The sequence below is a fragment of the Leucoraja erinacea genome, chromosome 27 (genome assembly GCF_028641065.1).
Source record: "Leucoraja erinacea ecotype New England chromosome 27, Leri_hhj_1, whole genome shotgun sequence".
Lineage (NCBI taxonomy): Eukaryota > Metazoa > Chordata > Chondrichthyes > Rajiformes > Rajidae > Leucoraja > Leucoraja erinaceus.
The window spans coordinates 17,590,381-17,612,587 of record NC_073403.1 but is presented as its reverse complement, the minus strand read 5'-3'; the positions used below and the strand labels follow the sequence as shown (position 1 = coordinate 17,612,587).

At 43.8% G+C, this 22,207-nt stretch overlaps 1 protein-coding gene across 3 annotated transcripts in view; it reads left to right on the top strand.

Moving 5' to 3' along the window:
* Nucleotides 1–428: 428 nt before the first annotated feature.
* The window catches only part of LOC129710306 (MAGUK p55 subfamily member 3-like), a 50,408-nt gene continuing 28,629 nt past the window's right edge, over nucleotides 429–22,207 (top strand). For 2 of the 3 annotated variants that reach the window (XM_055657212.1, XM_055657210.1), the window contains exons 1-4: nucleotides 429–630; nucleotides 16,874–16,966; nucleotides 19,648–19,766; nucleotides 20,117–20,194. In XM_055657212.1, coding sequence (XP_055513187.1) covers nucleotides 16,942–16,966; nucleotides 19,648–19,766; nucleotides 20,117–20,194 — 222 coding nt within the window. In that variant the 5' untranslated portion in view covers nucleotides 429–630; nucleotides 16,874–16,941. Of the gene's footprint in view, nucleotides 631–16,290; nucleotides 16,967–19,647; nucleotides 19,767–20,116; nucleotides 20,195–22,207 lie in introns of those variants that run through there. The other variant, XM_055657211.1, reaches the window with a different exon arrangement.

The window sequence follows — 22,207 nt, the reverse complement described above, 5'->3', positions numbered from 1 at the left end:
ATGAAACTAAACTATACAATTTTCACTTGAAGCAGCCAGCTCCTGGCATGCAAGAGATGACCGACCAACAACAGGGAAGTAGGTACAAGAGAGAAAAAAGACAATGAAATCATTTATAATTAAAAACCTGCATCATTCCAAGCAAAGCTTCACAAGCAATCAATCTCCCACTCCAGTTTAAACGTGAAACATATTTATACCAGAAAATTGAAGAATCGGTACTTAAACAGCAAGATTTTAAATGCAAAAGATGCTTATTGAACAAATGTGTACTGTATGCCTGCGCTGAAGTGGTTAATTGGCTTTCTCCGCATGATGTGCTTTGCACCTCAAAGGGTTAACGTCTGCACAAGTGTTAAACTTGTGTTACAGTAAACAACACGGAGAATAGAAATGGTACATTAGCTCCTGCCACAGTAAGTCAGAGTGTGACGTAGCAAGCTCTGCTTGTGGCCACAACCCAGTCATTTTCAGATGAAGCCGCCTTCCGATAGAGAGGCAGTGGAGAGATTTCACTAATTACCCAGGATGGGTACACCAGAGGATTTATCTCACTTCACAGTGACTGCATGTTGTACAGAGTCCATTGAAATCTCACGTTGATTATTCCTGCAAATACCAAAGGCTCTTGTGAGTAACAGTTTTCTCCCTTTTGCGTTTTGCTGATAATTTTGAAGCAGACTTTAAAATTCTAGGAACCCGTGTGTTTATATACCCCCTTAATTCAGCTGATCCAAAAAGCTGATCAATAATGCAGTGGCACTGTTAAATCTTCACGGAACCATTTTGGTTAAGATGTTTGATGCACCATACTAAATTCAGATGGTGGGTGAGAGGGGTGTATCCAATTCAGCTCTGGGGGGCATCTTAATTTTTTCACTGTTAAAACTGATAGAATCTGAGGGGAAAATATGCAGCCAAAGATTTGGAAGATGGCAGTGGAGCCAATTTCAAAATATGCCTATGGACTGCAAATGCCAGTGTTTGCTGAGTCCCTCCCAGAAAATGCCTGCATGTTTTGTGCTCTGCTCTGGCAAATCCCTGATTGTTGAATTGCTTGAAGGTTTTGGCAGCAATACTGCAAAATGCTCCATTTTCAAGATTTTTAAAAGTTCTGCAGCCAGTTGCTTCCCTGTCAAACCTCATGCACTCCAAGTAATTACTTTTTTTTAAGTCAAAAAAACAGTCTGCAGGTGCAGTGGGTTTATCAGTTGAAAGATCAGAACAAGGCGTTGTGAATTGAGTTTGTCACAAGTAATGAGAATGATGTTTTTTTTCTGCAGATATTCTATCGTTTCCACGAGTATGACAGGTTCATGGACAGGAAAGGTTTAGACGGTCTTGGACTATATGCGGGCGGGTGGGACTAGCGTGGATGGGGCATGGACAAGACGGGCCAAAGGGCCTGTTTCCGTTCTGTATGACACTATGGCTATGTGACTACATTGTGCTTGAGCAATTTCCTTTACGTGAGTAGATGTTAATGATTTTTTAAATGCAATTAACATCTTAGTCGCCATGGACGAGTTACATGGCTCTACTGTCAGCATTATAAATTTCAGGATAGATTTATCAGACTGAGAAAGAGATAGGAATAGATATTTTTTTTAACTCTTAATTCACGGGAGATTTTTTTCTACAAAACCCGACATTAGCGTTAAAGGGAAAAAACTCAAAGTGCTGGAGGAACGCAGCGGCTCAGGCAGCATTTGTGAAAGGAATGGACAGGCAATGCTTTGGGTTGACCCTTTCTCAATGTTGATGAGTTCATACCACAACATAACTTGAGAAGACGTGAGGGCTAGATTTTCCAGGGCAGATTAGGATTTCCATTTAACATAGTTGTACAGCATGGTTAAAGACCATTCAACTCAGCTTCTCTACGTTGACCAAGTCGTCATAGGGGGCTATTCACATTTGCCTGCATTTTGCCCATGGCTGTCTAAACCCATCCCATCCACATGTCTGTACAAATGTCTTTTAAAGGTCTAAATATCAAATACGTAACCACCTGTTATGTCCAGTAAGAATGTTGTATGCTTCAAAAGGACCACCAGTTTGTTTTGATAATTAATGTTTAATATGCTATCTATGCGGAGTGTGCATGTTTTTGTCTTAATCTCCAAAGACATGCAGGTTAATAGGATAATTGGCAAATGTGAATTGCCTCTCATGTGTAGGTGAATGGTAGAATTCAGGGAGAATATAGATTGCAGAAAAAATTAATGGAGGAATGGAATTGCTCTGAGAGCTGGCTTAGAGCAATGGGCTGAATGGTCTTATGATTTTTTTTTACACAGAGAGTGCTGGGTGCCTGGTACACACTGCCCTGGCTGGTAGTGGAATCAGATATGACAGTGGCATTTGAGGCTTTTAGAAAGGCACATGGATGTACAGGGAATGGAGTGAGATGAATCATATGCAGACAGAGATTAGTTACTTGATATCATGTTCTGCACAGATATTGTGGGCCACAAGGCATGTTCCTGTGCAATACTAACCTATGTATATGAGAGCTAGCATTGACTTAGTGGGCTGAATGGTCTTTTAGTGCCTCATGAAATATGAAACCCTAACATTATTAATGAACTTCGCTACCTTTTAAATTGACCACCATGCTTAGTAACACACTGCACGTAACACCATTTAACTCCTTCAGAAGTAGCTCATTACAGTGAATTTTAATGTTTATTAAACGATACGGCAAATATTTAAACTTTTCATGTCTAGCTTGCAATAAGCATTATAAAATAAATGAAAGTAGGCTCGGTGATAATTTAATGAAAATAGTGCAAAATATTGTTATATTGTTCTTTCGGGAAGGATTATGGGCTTGGTCCTTAAACATCAATGAATGATTTATTCGTTACACTTTACCCTGAATCCACAAGACAGCACTAATTCCAAGGATTCCTGTAAGAGGTATGCAATTTAGTGAAGCACTCTGGATTATAAACAGGTTGGATTATTCAGTGAATGAGGGATGGAATTTGGTGAGTAAAAGAATCCACAACCATCAGATTGGGGAAATCTGAATAAAAATAGAAAATGCTGGAAACATTTGGGAGGTCAGGCAACACCTGTAGAAAGAGTAACAGTTTATAGAAAATTTCAGGTCTGGTCTCCTTGATCAGAGATCCTTTGGGAAAGCAAACACAAGAATAGAGCAGCATGGTGGCACAGCGGTAGAGTTGCTACCTCAAGGGCCTGTCCCACTTGGGCGTCATTTGCGCGTCATTTACGCAACAGGCCGGTATGACTGTCACGCACAAATCACGCGTCACCATGCCGGATGCTGGATGTGCCTGATGTGGCATTGAGCTGCCTACCCTGACGTTGGGTGCGCTTGCCATCCATGGGTTTGCCATGTGTCGTGGTCCCATCATCACCTGTGGGTAAAACATATAAACCTCTATCAATATGAGTTGGGAGGCAAACAAATCATATAAAATAAATTACAACCTTTCACATGCTGTGTGTCACAGATAATCTTGAGTCAGACTCAGAAAAGGTTTCACAGTGTACCCGGTGAGCATGGTGTGGAGCCATCATCTCCATTTGTTGGTGTCCCATGAATGGCATGTGCCTCATCAGTCTCTGCAACACCAAGGAATTAATAGTGAGTAATTCATATAAAGCATTAAAGTCAAACGTTTTATAAATGCCATGAACTTTGATTAAAAGATTTTACTGGCTGAGGAGATCTGTGGGCCCTTGCCAAGGCAAAGGCCTCCGAGGAGTAGCTAAGTCATTCGCATTCTGGGATTTGCAGCATCTCCTCTCGCAAGAACGTTGAGAAGGTATAAACGGCCCTCTCGTGCACCGTCCTTGGTTGTGACATGACGTTTATGACGTCTGCCGTTGTCTTCGCCTGTTGCATGATCTGCAACAAAAGAGTAAATTTTTGGAGGCGATGGAGAACCATGGACGTTGGGGTGGGTTAATTAAGAAATTTGCTGATAATTCACCCAAAAGCACTTACATCTGTGAACATCTTCCGCTGACTTTGCTCTCCAGCCTCTTCACATTCAGGCGCAGATGTGCGTGCCGGCTTCCGCTTGCTGTGCACCTTTTTGGCTGCCGTGCTGGACCCAGAGGCTTCCTCAAGAGGATCCTGCTCATCATCACTAGAGATGACGCATGGGGATTTATCCTTGATAAACTGGAAGTGTATTACATCGGGACCTTTTTTCAGACGCTGGAATATCCCAACAATGCATCGGGACGTAGCATACAAGGTGACCAACAAATTATCACTGTTAAATATTTTTTTAACTATTCACCTTCTTGCTGCTCTCCTTCCTCTCCACTCAAACTATGTGGTTCTGCACAAACCCCCATTTCTCCATGATCCACTGTTGTCTCTCAATCACCGGCTTGCTACGTCCTTGTGGAGTCTTGCGGAGCCAGACTTATGCAGACTGTGCGACAGCCTCCCGAACCTTGTCCTCTGACTTTTGAACCATTGGCATAGTTGGTCATCTGTGAAAACATAGAATGAATGAAGATAAGTGTGGATCAAATTGTAATCTTAATTGGAACTGCAATTACAACCACAGAAATGCAGACAAACAACAAAGTGTGTACTTACAACTGCAGCTAGAGAACTCCTTTGCCTTGTTTTCCAGCAGCGAGTTCCGAAGATCCGTGCTCCTGAAATTCCTGTGTGCTTTGTCATACAACGCTAGGATACTAATCTACCAGGTCCCCTCTTCTTCCCTGCTAAAATCGTAATGCTTGGTTAACATAAGCCTCTTCTTCTTCTTAATTACTGACCCATCAGTGTCCTGAGTCAAATCAGAGTCCCATTCTGCAGCAGGGGCAGGAGCTGGTGCAGGAGCTGGAGCTGGAGCAGCAGCATGGCCAGGAACAGGGGCTGGATCCTCCTGGATCTCAATCTGCTTCACCTGGTTCATGGCTAGCCTATTTTGAACTTTGTTCCTGAGGGCCCTGCTTCTTTTAGGAGCCATTCGCGATGTCGTTCGAACTCCATGGCAAGAAATTTTCCGGTGAGTGGAAACTTTCAAAACTCGCGCACTTTATATCCGGGTTGTGACGCGATGTGGCGCTCACATGACGGTACGTTGGCCCAGCGAGTCCACGCCTACCAGCGATCCCCGCACACGCTTAACACTATCATACACACTCGGGACAATTTACCCTTTTTTTACCGAAGCCAATTAACATAGAAACATAGAAACATAGAAAATAGGTGCAGGAGTAGGCCATTCGGCCCTTCGAGCCTGCACCGCCATTCAATATGATCATGGCTGATCATCCAACTCAGTATCCTGTACCTGCCTTCTCTCCATACCCCCTCATCCCCTTAGCCACAAAGGCCACATCTAACTCCCTCTTAAATATAGCCAATGAACTGGCCTCAACTACCTTCTGCGGCAGAGAATTCCAGAGATTCACCACTCTCTGTGTGAAAAAGGTTTTCCTCATCTCGGTCCTAAAAGATTTCCCCCTTATCCTTAAACTATGACCCCTTGTTCTGGACTTCCCCAACATCGGGAACAATCTTCCTGCATCTAGCCTGTCCAACCCCTTAAGAATTTTGTAAGTTTCTATAAGATCCCCCCTTAATCTTCTAAATTCTAGCGAGTACAAACCGAGTGTACCCAGTCTTTCTTCATATGAAAGTCCTGAAATTCCAGGAGTCAGTGTGGTGAACCTTCTCTGTACTCCCTCTATGGCAAGAATGTCTTTCCTCAGATTAGGAGACCAAAACTGTACGCAATACTCCAGGTGTGGTCTCACCAAGACACTGTACAACTGCAGTAGAACCTCCCTGCTCCTATACTCAAATCCTTTTGCTATGAACCTTAAACCTGTACGTCTTTGGAGTGTGGGAGGAAACCGGAGCATCTGGAGGAAACCCACACAGGTTAAGGGTAGAACGTATGAACTCCGTACAGAGGGCACCCGCAGTCAGGATCAAACCTGGGTCTCTGCCACTCTGAGACAGCAATTCTACCACTACACCACTGTGCCATCCTGTTCTAAACTAAACCAAACTATAGTTAGCTGGAGGTAGCAGAAATGGTGATGGTGGGAAGGGTAAAACTATGAATATATAACAGAAAGGGCAAGATCAAATCACTGTTCATGTGATTTATTGTAGAAGATAACACTGTGGACAGACAAGACCACAAGAGGAAAGATTGATCCAAAGTGACTATTGGCAGATGCAAGAAACTGCGAAGCTGGAATCTCATGCAAAACACAAAGTGCTGGTGAAACTCTGTGGGTCAGGCAGCGTCTGTGGAGGGAGTGGACCATTTCAGGTCAAGACTCTTAGACAATAGACAATAGGTGCAGGAGTAGGCCATTCGGCCCTTTGAGCCAGCAGCGCCATTCAATGTGATCATGGCTGATCATCCCCAATCGGTACCCCATTGCTGCCTTCTCCCCAAAGCCCATGACTCCGCTACTTTTAAGAGCCCTATCCAGCTCCAGAGAGTCAGAGTCAGAGTCAGAGTCAATTTAATTGTCATTTGGACCCCTGGAGGTCCAAACGAAATGCCGTTTCTGCAGCCATACATTACACACAAATAGACCCAAGACACAACATAATTACATTTTACATAAACATCCATCACAATAGCTGTGATGGAGGCCAAATAAACTTATCTCTCCACTGCACTCTCCCCCCCCCCGGTGTCAGAGTCAAAGTCATAGCCCCCGGCTGGCGATGGCGATTGTCCCGCGGCCATTAAAGCCACGCCAGGTGGTGCGAGGTCGCACACCGGGTCTTGATGTTGGAGCCCCCGGTGTGCGCTCGCAGAGTCCGCGGCCGTTCCAGCCGCGCGGGGCGGTGATGTAGGCCCCGCTCCAGGAGCTCTTCGACCCCGCAACTCGGGCGGGAGAAGTCGCCGTTGCAGAAGCCCCGAAAAGCGGTCTCTCTCCAGGGAGCCATGGGCTCCCGATGCCGTCGTCCACAGACCTGTAGAGAGCCTCCGACTCTCCGGTAGCAGCAGCAGCAGCAGCAGCAGCAACAGCATCAGCAGCAGCAGCAACAGCATCAGCAGCAGCAGCAACAGCATCAGCAGCAGCAGCGCTCCTCCACCGCTCCGGACTCGGCCAGCCCCGCGACGGCAACGGTGAGTCGGCACCAGAGTCCCCGGCTTCTTCCTGTTGGAGGCCGCTCCTCGTTGCGGCCTCAACGACGACTGAGACCCGACAGGGAGAAAGGTCGGGTCTCCAGTGCAGGGAGAGATTCAAAAAGTTTCCCCCCCCCCCCTCCCACCCCACCCCCGCCCCCCCACACACACACACCCCCCAACATAAAATAACAAAAACTACATAAAAACACAGACAAAAAAATAATAAAAATGCGGACAGGCTGCAGAGGCCGCTGCTGGCCAGAGCCGCGCCGCCTACCGGAAGGGGGAATAAAGAGCCCTCTGAGGCAGAGAATTCCACAGATTCACCACTCTGTGAGAAAAAGTGTTGCCTCGTCTCCGTTCTAAACGGCTTACCCCTTATCCTTAAACTGTGGCCCCTGGTTCAGAGTCTGAAATGAATAGCGTGGAGAAAGCTGCATTGTTGGGATATTCCAGCATCTGAAGAAAGGTCCCGATCTTAAACATCGCCCGTCCATTCCCTCCGCAGATGCTGCCTGACCTATTGAGTTCCTCCAGCACTTTGTGTTTAGACATTTGGCAGAAGTGGCCAATTGTGGTACAGAGAGAAAGTTTCCTGAAGTTGGAGAATTCGATAGAGGTCAGCAGGCTGCTAATGCATTGGTAATTGTGCTTCAAGCCTGCATTGAGCCTCACTGTAAGGGTGCAGGGGACCACAGACAAAGGTCAGAGTGAGAGTGGGATGGTGAATTAAAGGAACAGGCAAGTAGGAGCATCTGGCCAGAATGATTCAATGGATCAATGGTTCTTTATTATCACATGGACCAATGTACAGCAAAATTCTATTGTTGCATACAGGTCAATAAGATGATTGCCAAAAATAAGTACAATCCCCGATTAACAGCAGGATGCATAGAAACAGTCCACTGAGTCCATATACCAGTTGCCAGGTTTTGGCGTATTTTGCAAGTTCCAGCTGCAGCCGTGGCCATGATCCAAATCGTCCCACGAACCGTCGTTCCTCTCCTCGTCTGGCCACCTTCAGCCTTTGTGCCCCAGGGGAGCCTCCCGCAGCCGACCTTGAGGGCGCGGTAGTTGAGACCTCCGTGTGTAGTACGGAATTGCAGATGCTGGTTTACCCCAAAGATACCATCATATGCTGATAGAATGGAGCGGCTGGGCTTGTATACTCTGGAGTTTAGAAGGATGAGAGGGCATCTTATTAAAACATAACAGATTATTAAGGGTTTGGACACGCTAGAGGCAGGAAACATGTCCCCGCTGTTGGGGGAGTCCAGAACCAGGGGCCACAGTTTAGGAATAAGGGGTAAGCCATTTAGAACAGAGATGAGGAAACACTTTTACACACAGAGCATTGTGAGTGTGGAATTCTCTGCCTCAGAGGGTGGTGGGGGCCAGTTCTCTGGATACTTTCAAGAGAGAGCTAGATAGGGCTCTTAAAGATAACGGAGTCCGGGAATATGGGGAGAAGGCAGGAACGGGGTACTGATTGGGGATGATCAGCCATGATCACATTGAATGGCAGTGCTGGCTCGCAGGGCCGAATGGCCTACTCCTGCACCCATTGTCTATAGACTCAAAATGCTGGAGTAATTCAGCGGTACAGGCAGCATCTCTGGAGAGAAGGAATGGGCCACGTTTCAGGTTGAGACCCTTCTTCGGACCCCCGGTTCTTCTTAACGGCCTTTTTTCCACCATCGCCCACTCCCTCCACTTACCTCTCCTGTTCCTGGTCCTCGGGGATGAGCAAGTGACGAGGCTCGGGTGAGGCTCCCACTCCAGGTGGGTGTCCTGGCTCTGCAGTGGACAAGCCAGGCCCACCAGCCCGTTGAGAATTGCTCTGCCACATGCGGCTCGTCGGGAGATGTTCTGAATGCAGATACTTTGCAAAGAGAAGGAGAATGGCATCTTGTACACAGGAACACATGATGGCCAAGCTGGTGAATTTTTAAGTGGCTATCTGTAACCTCCGGAGCGAAGCTCAGGTAAATTTAGTGTTTGCCTGTTGCATGTTCAACAGCTTGCAGCCAATTCATCCATTCTGTCTGTTGTCTTTCTATGATGACTTTGTTAGCACGTCCACTAATAACATGGGAAGCATCAATGGAAACATAATGAATAAATGCAGGTGGAAATAAAGTTACATTCCTTTACTAGACAGTGTTTGCACTGATTTATAGATACAGTCTGTTGGGAATAATTCAAAACACAAAGTTAGCTGATATAAAATTATGAGAGGCATAGAGAGGATAGACAAAGATTTTTTTCCCCAGGGTGAAAATATCAAAGACTAGAGGCCATAGGAATTAAGGTGAGAGGGGCAAAGATTAAAGGATACGTATGGGGCATGCTTTTTGTACACAGTGAGTGGTGGGTGCCTGGAGCATGCTGCCAGGGTTGGTGGTGGAGGCAGATACAATAGTGGCATTTAAGAGGCTTTTGGATAGGCACATGGATCTGGAGTGAATGGAGGGAGATGGATCAAGTGCAGGCCCAGGAGATTAGTTTAACTTGTCATCACGTTTGGTGCAGACTCAGTGGGTCGGAGGGCAGGTTCCTATGCTGTAGGACATTCTATGATATTCTTCTGGGATGTGTTTGTTTGCCTTTCCACTGATAATAGGAGAAGCAGCAGTAGGAAAATGATGAATACATACATGAGGAAAGAAAGAAAGAAACGTCCCATTACTTGGGCAGTGTGTACTGATTTATGGATGTGATTGTTTATGAATAGTTCAAACATGAGGTTCGCTCCACATGAATGATTGATTGAAAGATACAGCGTGGAAACAGGCCCTTCGGCCCACTGAGTCCATGCCGACCATCGATCACCCATTCACACTAGTTCTATGCGATACCTCATTCGCATCCGCCAGGGGCAACACATGGATGCCAATTAACCTACAAACCCGCACATCTTTGCGGTGTGGGAGGAAACCATAGCACCCAGAGGAAACCCACGTGATCCCCTGGAGAACGTGCAATCTCCCCACAGACAGCACCCAACATCAGGATCGAACCCGGGTCTCGTGGTGCTATGTGGATGCTATCTTCACACGCAAATTGCTTCACAAACAATTATCACCTTAAGGTCATTCATCAAGTGATTAGTAGTTTTCACCTATGATTCAACACCTCGGGTACAAATCCACTCATTACATTCTAATAATGTCATAGCATTTTTCCACTAATTTGATAGTCACCAAGCAATTCATGCCAGTTTCCCACCAGTCCAATTATAAACCCATTGACAGCATCGTTTTTCCATTGTATCCCAGTACATTCACCTCCTGACAGGCAGCCAGTCAACATTTTTCCAAAGCCCAGGTTCACAATTAAAAAAAAAAATAGATAGAGATACAAAGGTAAATTTGAAAAAAGTGATGTGGAAACAGATATAAATGTATATGGAATAACTGGCTGGGTTAAAGATAAATACTGGGGTTATGGGGAGAAGGCATGAGAATGGGGCTGAGAGGGAAACAGATCAACCGTGATTGTATGATGGAGTAGACTTGATGGGCTGAATGGTCTAATTCTGCTCCTAGAACTTATGAAGTTAGTAAGTTTATTGGCCAAGTATTCACATACAAGGAATTTGCCTTGGTGCTCCGCCCACAAGTAACAACATGACATACAGTGACAGTTACGAATGACTCAGAAAACACTAAACATTAATAATAATTAAACATTAATGATAAAACACCATTGATCAAGCATGTGAACCAACAAAATACCAGATCAAAGGGAGGCCACAGATTTTTGGCTGTTGAGTAGAGCAACTACTTGTGGATAAAAACTGTGAACTTATGAACTCCACCAACAGGGTACCATTGGGCTGAACAACAGTTGCCAGTTCACCTAATTATAGTTCTCCAGAGTAACTCCAAACTCAAAACGTGTTCAGAACAAGTAAAAATGCATGAAAACATGAGCTATCGTTTCATCTAACCCAGATTGCATCAAACTATTAGCTTTCATTGGCTGCTTGCCCAATGGTTCTACCTTTTGTCTACTCTGAAGAGAATGACTCATGTGTGGATCCAATCCAAAGGTCATTTGAGTTGCCCGGGCCAATTATTCTTCCTGGGAAGAAATGGCATGAAGCAACCTGATAATCGGAGGCACGTCAGCAATACATTTAGGTTTTTATTGTCATGTGTACTGAGGTACAGCAAAAAGCTTTGTTTTGCATGCTGTCCATTTAGATCAGATAATACTATACATAAATACAATCAAGCCAAACTCAAGTACAATAGGTAGAGTGAAGGGATATGTACAGAGTGAAGAATATAATTCCCAGCATTGTAGTGCAACATTTCCAGAGACTAAATCCAATAGCAATAAAGAGGTAGCAACAGTCTGTGCTCTCTCTATGGAAGGACTGTTCAGAAGCCTGATAACAAAAGGAAAGAAACTGTTTCTGACTCTAGTGGTAGACAAAAATGCTGGAGAAACTCAGCGGGTGAGGCAGCATCTATGGAGCGAAGGAATAGGTGACATTTCGGGTCGAGACCCTTCTTCAGTCTGAAGAAGGGTCTCGACCCGAAAGGTCACCTATTCCTTCGATTCCATAAATGCTGCCTCACCCGCTGAGTTTCTCCAGCATTTTTGTCTACCTTTGATTTTTCCAGCATCTGCAGCTCTTTCTTAAACACTGACTCCAGTGGTGTACGATTTCAAGCTTCCACTTTCAATATCTCCCAGAAGGGTTTCAACCCGAAACGTCACCTATTCCTTTTATTTCAGAGACGCTACCTGACCCTCTGAGTTACTCCAGCATTTTAATAATAATAATAATACATTTTATTTTCGGGCGCCTTTCAAATCTCAAGGTCACCTTACAAAGATTGAACAGAAGAAAAAAAAACATATAGTCGGAGAAAAATAAATAATAAGGACATCATCAATACACAAATTAAAGATAGAAATCGCTCCAAAGACACAAAATAAAAAAATTAAAAAAAACACAATGTGAAGAGAGAGCAGCGTCCACTCTCCCTTCCGACAGCCATCTTGGACACAGACTAACAAAGTACCTTACACACAGAAAAATCATCCCCCCACAGTGGTAACCACTGTGGGGGAAGGCACAAAAGTCCAGTCCCCAACCCCAGTTCTCCCAAAAGTCAGGCTTATTAAGGCCACCATTGTTGCCTCAATGGAGGCCCGATGTTCCTGTCCGTTCTAGCCGGGTGGTCTTGCCCCGGCGTCGGGAGAGTCCTCACAGTGGCTGGGCCACCTGAAACGGCCGCTTCCTAGCAGGGGATTGTCGGCTTCCGCAGCCGACAAGGACGCACCGAGTTGGAGCTCCCAGGCTCCCGATGTTAATGTCGGCGCCGCCCGCTCCGCTCCGCAGACCCGCAGCCCGGAGGTGTTGCTCTCGGCGGTCCAGCTCACCGGAGCTCCAGCGCGTCGATCCAGCGCGGCGACCCAGGCAAGGCATCGCCCGCTCCGCTCCGCGATGGCGCTCCAGCGCTGTGCCGCCACCGAAGCCGAGGTGCTGGGCGGTCCCCACCAGGAAACGGGTTTTTTTGTCTATCTACAATAACCCACTTCTACAATTCCTTTAATGTGAAACTTTGCAAGGCATTCTATAGTATGATTCTCAAAGAAGAAAACTGAAGTCAAACTACACAATTAGTTATTGGGGACAGATGACCAAAAGTGTGGCTGACGAGGTAAGGTTCAAGGTGATGGGGAGGCAGAGGCTTATGCACTGAGATCAAGGAGTTTAGGGTCTTAGTGACTGCAAACATGGCCACCAATGATGAAGTGATGAAGTTGAAGGAAGATCAAGGGGCCGAGCAGGAATTTGTTTCGGAGTGTGAGTTGTAAAGTGAAAGTGTTGCTTATATAGAATCAAATGTAGGTCAATTCTTTGAACAGAACTTGGTGCAGAACTATGTTTTTATTGTCCACATCTTGGCTTTCCAGTGGATACTGGAGCACAATAAATGAAAGGAAGGTGAGGCCATTCAAACACGTAGTATCTCAAAATCTATTGATCTGTCTTGCACCGTTCTACTGTTTAGTACTCAGAATTGGATTTATTGTAGTCTTTATCATTACTGGACGTGCAGTGTTTGCCCTGTGAGCTCCATGTGGATGAGGTATTCATTGCATCCTGTTGTATATGACAATAAGATAATCTGTAATAAATCAGTCAACTCAGACCATTTAACGAATATAAAATTGTTATGTTCAGTGACCCATAAGAACACAAAACTTGTATTATTATAAGTTCATAATTGATAGGAACAGAATAAGGCCATTCGGTCCATCAGGTCTACTCCGCCATTCAATCTTGAGTGATCTATCTCTCCAATCTAATCCCATTATCCTGCCATCTCCCCATAACCCCGACACCCGTACTAATCAATAATTATTGTTTATTTATTATTGTTTATTTATTTGTTTGTCTGTTTTTTTCATCTATATATATTTAACTTTTTTTTGTTCATTACAGGTTTTACAGAGTGCTATGTTTACATATCTGTTGTGCTGCTGCAAGTAAGAATTGTTCCATTTTGGGACATATGATAATAAAAGGCACTTGTATCCTTTCAGTGCTATCAATGTGGAAGAGGCATCATAAAGCGGCCATTGCAAAAGTCCATTTGTGATTAAATTAAAAATAAAAGATAACTGAAAAATGTTACTGAGCAACAGGACCATAGCCCTGTAGGACTGAGTTACTCGTGTTATAATGGACATTTCTACTTCCAAGGCTATTAATTTGAATGATGACATTAGTTCTGATGTCAAGAAGATAGTAAATGTTGTCCAAACTGCATAAAAAGCAGACTCAAGATGTTGAGCTTTAAGTGAGAGTTGCTCAGCATGATACTGTTTTACAAGCATGTCATTATATTGCACTCCCTGAACTTCAACATAAGGCTACTACTCGGTGTGATATTAAGCCACCCAGACTAAGGAAGCCCTGGCTTTTATCCCAGTCAATTACTGAGCTCATTGATCGCGGTTGAGAGCAGCTGGCGTCAATATTGTTGCAATGAAGAAGGTACGAAAAATAAACCAGACCGCTATTCTAATCAGAAACACAAAAGACTGCAGGTGCTGGATTTTAGAAACATAGAAACATAGAAACATAGAAAATAGGTGCAGGAGTAGGTCGTTCGGCCCTTCGAGCCTGCACCGCCATTCAATATGATCATGGCTGATCATCCACTCAGTATCCTGTACCTGCCTTCTCTCCATACCCCCTGATCCCTTTAGCCACAAGGGCCACATCTAATAGCCAATGAACTGGCCTCAACTATCTTCTGTGGCAGAGAATTCCAGAGATTCACCACTCTCTGTGTGAAAATTTTTTTTCTCATCTCGGTCCTAAAAGATTTCCCCCTTATCCTTAAACTGTGACCCCTTGTTCTGGACTTCCCCAACATCGGGAACAATTTTCCTGCATTTAGCCTGTCCAAACCCTTAAGAATTGTGTAAGTTTCTATAAGATCCCCCCTCATTCTTCTAAATTCTAGCGAGTACAAGCCGAGTCTATCCAGTCGTTCATCATATGAAAGTCCTGACATCCCAGGAATCAGTCTGGTGAACCTTCTCTGTACTCCCTCTATGGCGAGGATATCTTTCCTCAGATCAGGAGACCAAAACGGTACGCAATACTCCAGGTGTGGTCTCACCAAGACCCTGTACAACAAATGTATCCAAGAACCTGTACAACAGGGTCTAGGATACATTTTCCCATTAATCCAGATATATCCTCTCTGCAATTAGGAACAGCTAACCTGAAACATTAGGGTGAGGCAGCATCTATGGAGCAAAGGAAATAGGCAAAGTTTCGGGTCGAAACCCTTCTTCAGACCTGCAGGACCCAAAACGTTGCCTATTTCCTTCGCTCCATAGATCCTGCCTCACCCGCTGAGTTTCTCCAGCATTTTTATCTACCTTCGATTTTACAGCAGCTGCAGTTCCTTCTTAAACAAACCTGAAACATTATATGTCCATAGGTAGACACAAAAAGCTGGAGTAACTCAGCGGGACAGGCAGCATCTCTGGAGAAAAGGAATAGGTGACGTTTCATGTTGAGACCTTTCTTCACACATCATCTGTCCATTTCCCTCCATGGATGCAGCCAGCCCAATCGAGTTCCTCCAGCACTTTGTGCTTTACCCTGTTCTAATCTTTAATTATCTATTGGAAAGGTGAATTAATAAATGTTTACAAAAATTTTGTGAACTGAAAATTGCTCTTTAATCCTGCAGCATTTTGTTCCATGTTTTGCAATAGGCCTTCACATCAATATTAGTCGATATAAGTGCTGCAAGTTAGTAAAAGTAAGCTGCCTATATGCATTAACTTGTTGAAGGGCACAAGGTGCTGGAGTAACTCAGCGGCTCAGGCAGCATCCCTGGAGAACATGGATATGTGATGTTTCAAGTCGGGACCCTTCTTCATACTGTTTGGTCTAGGGATATAGGGATTTATTTGAAATGTTCACAAACAATAAAATATTTCTAATGAATGTTGTCCCTGCTTAGATATTAAGACTGGCTTGTCTGCTACTTCAGCAGTAGGAACCGCAGTTTACAATAATAATAGGTGATGTACCCTTCTGCAGACAAGGGTTTCGACCTGAAGCGTCACCTATTCCTTTTCTCCAGAGATGCTGCCGGATTTGCTGAGTTACTCCAGCATTTTGTGTCTATCTTCAGTCTAATCCAGCATCTGCAGTTCCTTCCTACACCGCAGTTTACAAGATGGCTTGGATTTATTCACAGGGAATAGTAAAGTCTAGGGAATGTGGTAGAACAGAGAGATCGAGGACTACAAGTACCTAGTTCCCTGAAAATAGCATTGTAGGTAAATAGGGTGGTGAAGATTGCTGGCCTTCATCAGTCAAAGAATTGCGTGTAAAAGATGGTACATTATATTGTAGTTGTACAAGACGTTGGTGAGGCTATAATTAGAGTACTGTGTTCAGTTTCGGTCATCCTGCTATAGGAAAGATACCATTAAGCTGGAAAGAGTGCAGAGAAGACTCACGAGGATGTTGCCAGGAATCGAATGTCTGAACTACAGGGCAGGCTAGGACTTCATTTCTTGGAGCACAGGATATGATTATTTTATAAAGGTATAAAATCATGAGGGGAGTAGAGAGAGTTGATGTACAGTCTTTCTCCCAGGGCAGGGGAAGCAAGAACCAGAGCACATAGGTTTTGGTGAGATGGGAACAATTTAATAGGAACCCGAGAGGCTGTTTTTTTCACACAGAGGGTGGTGGGTATATGGAACACGGCACAAGGGGAAGTAGTTGAGGCAGGTAAAATAATATTTTAAATATATGTACTATTTCTATTTCATATTTTAAAAGAAACAGTTGGACAGCCATATGGATAGGAAATGTTTGGAGGGTTACGGCCAAACATGGAAATATGGGAATAGCTGAGTTGGGACATCTTGGTCGGCAGGGAGTTGGGTTGAAGGGAATATTTCCGTGCTGTATGACTATGTCTTGCGGGCACGCAGGCAATTTTTCAGGTCAACCTGTACAACAGCAGCCCTGGCACAGGAATGGCTCTGCAGGCTTCTGTCACATTCTGCTAACATCATGAGCTGCTGACGGTTCCTGCCTCTGTAGTCTCCTGTGACTCCATTACGAGCTGTATCTTTCTCCTTGTGAGCTGGTTCTGTGCAATGTTGAATTCCTGCATCCTAGCTGATTACGTGGCCACCATGCGTATTTAGTTGGCAAACGGCTGCTCATTAATACTTTTGATCTGTTGCAGAAGTGTCACTGAATGAAACATTAGTCTCCTCAAACGTGAATGGTCTGCTTTCCTGCATCAGTCTGACCATGCCGGCTCTATCTACTGCAGCAGGTAAAATATAACTGTTCCTTCCCTGCTTACACCAGTAAATCATTTCCAATGATGGTACATTTCTTGCTTATTCTTTATAATAAGGTATCATTTTTAATGCTAGATCTCTTTTTAAAAGTGTAATCCAGTTGCTTAAAGTGTAATCCAGAAACATCACCTATTCCTTTCCTCCAGAGATGCTGCCTGATCCGCTGAGTTACTCCAGCTTTTTGTGCCTATCTTGGGTTTAAACCAGCATCTGCAGTTCCTTCCTACACAATCCACATATTTTAACCAGATGCACTTTGGGGAATTAAATAAATATTGAAAATGCAATATAAAAGCAGATCATCAATATATTGATTTGGACAATAATCCAATTGCAAAGATGGAAATCTGAATTAATAATTAAAACAAACCAGGAGCTGTTCAGCAACATCAGTGGATAGAGCAAAATAAAGTTAATGTTTCCAAAGGATAATCTTTCATCCTGATCTGCTGAGTATCTCCTGAATTTTTTTATTGGTTATTGGTTTGAAGTGCACATACAAGTACATCCAACTAAGTGGGCACATATCCCTAGAGCAAGGCAAGCCATGGATGATTTAGACACAAAATGAGAGAGTAAATCAGCAGGCCAGGCAGCATCTCTGGAGAAAAGGAACAGGTGACATTTCTGGGTTGAGACCCTTCATTGTATCTATCTTCAGTGTAAACCAACATCTGCACTTTCTTCCTACACACTCATGGATGATTTTGTTCACTATGGCTTTGTATGTGTTTCTGTCATGGTTTGCAAAGAGAATACGAAAAATGGAAACAAAAACCGTATATCAGTGAAAAAGTCTAATTGTTACAAAGTGTTTACATTGAAAACACTGAAAAACCCAAGGGCTGATACCAATTTGTTGAGAAACAGAGTACAAGCCTCATTGTTTACTTGACAACCAAAAGAGAGGTACCGTGCTGAAGTGTGCAACATACATTAAGATGGAATTCATTATGAAGTTTACTCAGAGGATGGTGAATCTGTGGAAATCATTGCCACAGATGGCTGTGGAGGCTAAGTCAATTTTTAAGGTGGAGATTGACAGACTCTTGATTAGTAAAGGTGTCAGGGGTTATGGGGCAAAGGCAGGAGAATGGGCTTGAGAGGGAAAGATAGATCAGCCATGATTGAATGGTGGAGTAGACTTGATGGACTGAATGGCCTAATTCTGCTCCTAAAACTTATGAAGCTAATGTATATGAAATAAAACTCCCATTTCTGGCAGTTATTTGTAAATGAATGCAATTTTGTTTAATAGTTTAGTCAAAATATATGGTAGCCACGCGGACTGAGCGGAGGTGTTCGGCGAAACGATCGCCCAACCTCCGCTTAGTCTCACCGATGTAAATCAGCTGACATCTAGAGCAGCGGATGCAGTAGATGAGGTTGGAGGAGATACAGATGAACCTTTGTCGCACCTGGAACGACTGCTTGGGTTCTTGAATGGAGTCGAGTGGGGTGGTGAAGGGACACGTTGCATTTCTTGCGGTTACAATGGAAAGTGCCCGGGGAGGGGGTGGTACGGGAGGGAAGGGCAGAATTGACAAGGGAGTTGCGGAGGTAGCGGTCTTTGCGGAAGGCAGACATGGGAGGAGATGGGAAGATGTGGCGAGTGGTGGGGTCACGTTGGAGGTGGCGGAAATGGCGGAGGATTATTTGTTGTATTTGCCGGCTGGTGGGGTGAAAGGTGAGGACTAGGGGGACTCTGCCCTTGTTGCGAGTGCGGGGATGGGGAGAGAGAGAGGTGTTGCAGGGTATGGATGAGACCCTGGTGCGAGCCTCATCTATGGTGGCGGAGGGGAATCCCCATTCCCTGAAGAGCGAGGACATTTCCGATGCCCTGGTGTGGAACGTCTCATCCTGGGAACAGATGCGGCGTAGGCGGAGGAATTGGGAGTAGGGGATGGAGTCTTTACAGGGGGCAGGGTGGGAAGACGTGTTGTCCAGATAGCCATGTGAGTCAGTTGGTTTGTAGTGTATGTCGGTCAGAAGTCTGTCCCCTGCGATGGAGATGGTGAGGTCAAGGAATGGTAGGGAAGTGTTGGAAATGGGAATCTGTGGAGGGAATGATTCAAAGAATGCTTTAAAGTCTACCCTATCTTTTGGATTGTGTTTTGTTTAGGTTGTAAATTGAACCAGTAATTATTAACATACTTAGTTGAATCCTGCAGAGATAATGTTGTTGGTTTCTAGTGCCTACAGTTCCAGCTGTAGGTAAACCTGATCTCAGAAATAGATAGATGGTGGGATGGAGATAGAGGAGAGAAATGGGAGAAAATGAGAGAATTCAATGTACTGTTGGGTTGCACTCTACCCAAGTGTATTATGAGGCCCTGTGGTGATGGGAAAATCCGTCTAACATTTAGGATTTGGGGCAAATGCTCACAAAAGGTCTACTTTCATTAATGAAAAGGGATCAACAACTTCAGTCTCAAACTATAAAAACATAAAATATCATCATGTTATTTACTATTGAAAATTTCCCTGTTGCACAATTGTAGTCTTTTCTCTGGCAATCCCTCGGGGCATAGTGCTGTGTACGATGATCCCATGGTGTATTTATGTGGTGTTTTCTACGACTATCCCATGGTATAATTTTCTGGTGATAACAACAAAAATACTATAGGGAATTATCATGGTGTTCTTATTGCAGGGTTACATGAGGTGCTGGCTCTTCTGACTGCACAGCTTAGACCAGATGCAAATCTCACAGCAGAAATGGGCTTCCTTACAGAGGTCTTCAGCGAAAATAGTTTCAGCTCACTTATAAAGGTAGAGTATTGCAGTGCAGATGTGCTAAACATTCACCGTGTTTACAGCAACCGAAAGCTGCCCCTGCCAACTCTGCTTTAGGGAAGTAATTGTATAGAATGCAATTTGTGGGAGTAAGTGTAAACCACATTAAAGATATTGGTATTTGCTTCATGTGGGCTTGATTGAAAGATCACTGCAGAATAATATTGCTGGCCACATATTGTGAATTGTTTTACACTATACATAGAATATGGTGGCTCGCGATCTTGGACGCTTTTATTCTGTCACCCATTCCTTCTCTCCAGAGATGCCGCTTGTCCCGCTGAGTTACTCCAGCATTGGGTTAACATTCTCCATTTCCATTACAGATCCATCAGAAGCTTCAGCAGTACATCCGACAGAGCCCAACGCCTGCAGCGCACAACGCTGTTGCTTTGGCTGATGATGTAAGTATTGCCATAGAGCCATAGAGTCATACATCACGAAAACAGGCCCTTCAGCCCAACTTGTCCATGCAATTTAGAGTGTATAGATACATGATAAGGGAACAATGTTTAGTGCAAGGTAAAGCTAGTAAAGTCCGATCAAAGATAGTCCAAGGGCCACCAATGAGGTACTGTAGATAGTATTCCAGGACTGCCAAAGGGCTTTGTTTTCATGTTGTATAGCTCTGACTTTAACTCTGAATCATCTTTAACCAGAGGCGAATGGTAAAGGTAAGTGAGGTCAATGCTGTCTGACAAAAAATATTTCCACTCGGAAGTTGGCTGATATCTATCAGTAGTCTGCCTGAGGGGAGAGGGAAGCAGGAACGTTCCTAATATTTAGGAACTTTCTGGATGAGAGCTTGAATCAACGAGGCAGAGAAGGCAGTGTGGGGAAATGGGATTGATACACATAGGTTCTTGCATGGTAACAAGAAGCCAAAGATATTTTTTCTGTGCTACATGACTCAATGATCGATCTAATCGTCTCATTATTGCCCTAGATGTCTTTATTTACTCAGACATTTTATGGAAATCCAATTTCTTTATTGCCATGGTGGGGTTTGATCCGATGTCTCTATGTCCATTTTTTAGACCTTCAGTAACTTGAATGTTTTGGTCCTAAACCCACAATGAAGATTGAAGGAAAAATATTTCTCATTTCAGAAAGAGCTGCTATTCAATCAACTAGTTAGAGATTTGGCCAGATGAGCCAACAAAGAACTATAAATTCTTCCTAATCTATGGATTAGCACTTCTAACGAAGTGTAATTAAAAGTGGTCTTCATGATAGAGTGTACTGGCATCATTGATCAGCAATTTTATTCCACTGCCTCTCATGAACTAATTAAAGAAGGGTCTCGACCCAAAACGTCACCCATTATTTCTCTCCAGAGATGCTGCCTGCCCTGTTGAGTTACTCCAGCTTTTTGTGTCTATCTTCGGTTTAAACGAGCATCTGCATTTCTATCCTCCACAATGTAAGGCCAACGTTGTTTGCATTACAGCTGAGCTGCAGATAATGGTGGCAGAGGAACTGCCTTGGTCACATTGGTTGCAAAGTTAGGATACGGATTATTTTTCTTGAGACTGTACAAATTAGTTCACTCTCTAAAGTAAAACTCATAATTATTTTTACACATTCATTTTAACGTAAACAAATATGGTAATTATGATTATTAACAAACCAGGGTAATGATGCAATCATGAAACATACATGACTTCATGCTAAAATCAAAAGCTGTAAAGTCTTAATTCCACCAGAACTGATGATTGTTAGACCATGAATTCTGAAGGGTTAGTGGAATTACAAACCAACGTAGTCTGAAGAAGGGTCTCGACCCGAAACATCACCTATTCCTACGCTCCATAGATGCTGCCTCACCCGCTGAGTTTCTCCAGCATTTTGCCTACCTTCAGTCTCTTATTCAGGGATCTTGTCTCTAACCCGGAATGATAAATCAAATTAACATGTGAAAAGGGTGACGGACATGGTTGCTGATGGATGGGGTTGGGTCTCACCATTGCCAACACTTATCTCTTGCACTCTCTTCAAACCTTGTGATTCATTCAGGAGTAGAAAGCTTGCGAGAACGAAACATGACTTGCAGTAGTGCTGAAACTGAACAAACTGACAGGTTGTGTCTAAATCGTTTTTTTTTTACTATTTGCAGCTGGTTACACTTCCAACAGACTGAAAAAATGCACATATATTGTATATATATTGAAATGTACATATGTACATGTATGTGGTTATGTACATGTATAACCATAGATAGATCAATAGATAATCATAGATAGGATAGTACATAATGTGTACATGTACATGTATACATACATATGTGCATTTAATTGTACATATATTACAATGGAAATGTTAGAAACCATTTCTTCCTCCCTGATGGTTTGTGACATTTTCCTGTATTTACAATACCCACTAAATTTACCAGATCAGAAGCATTGTCTTGCCAATGT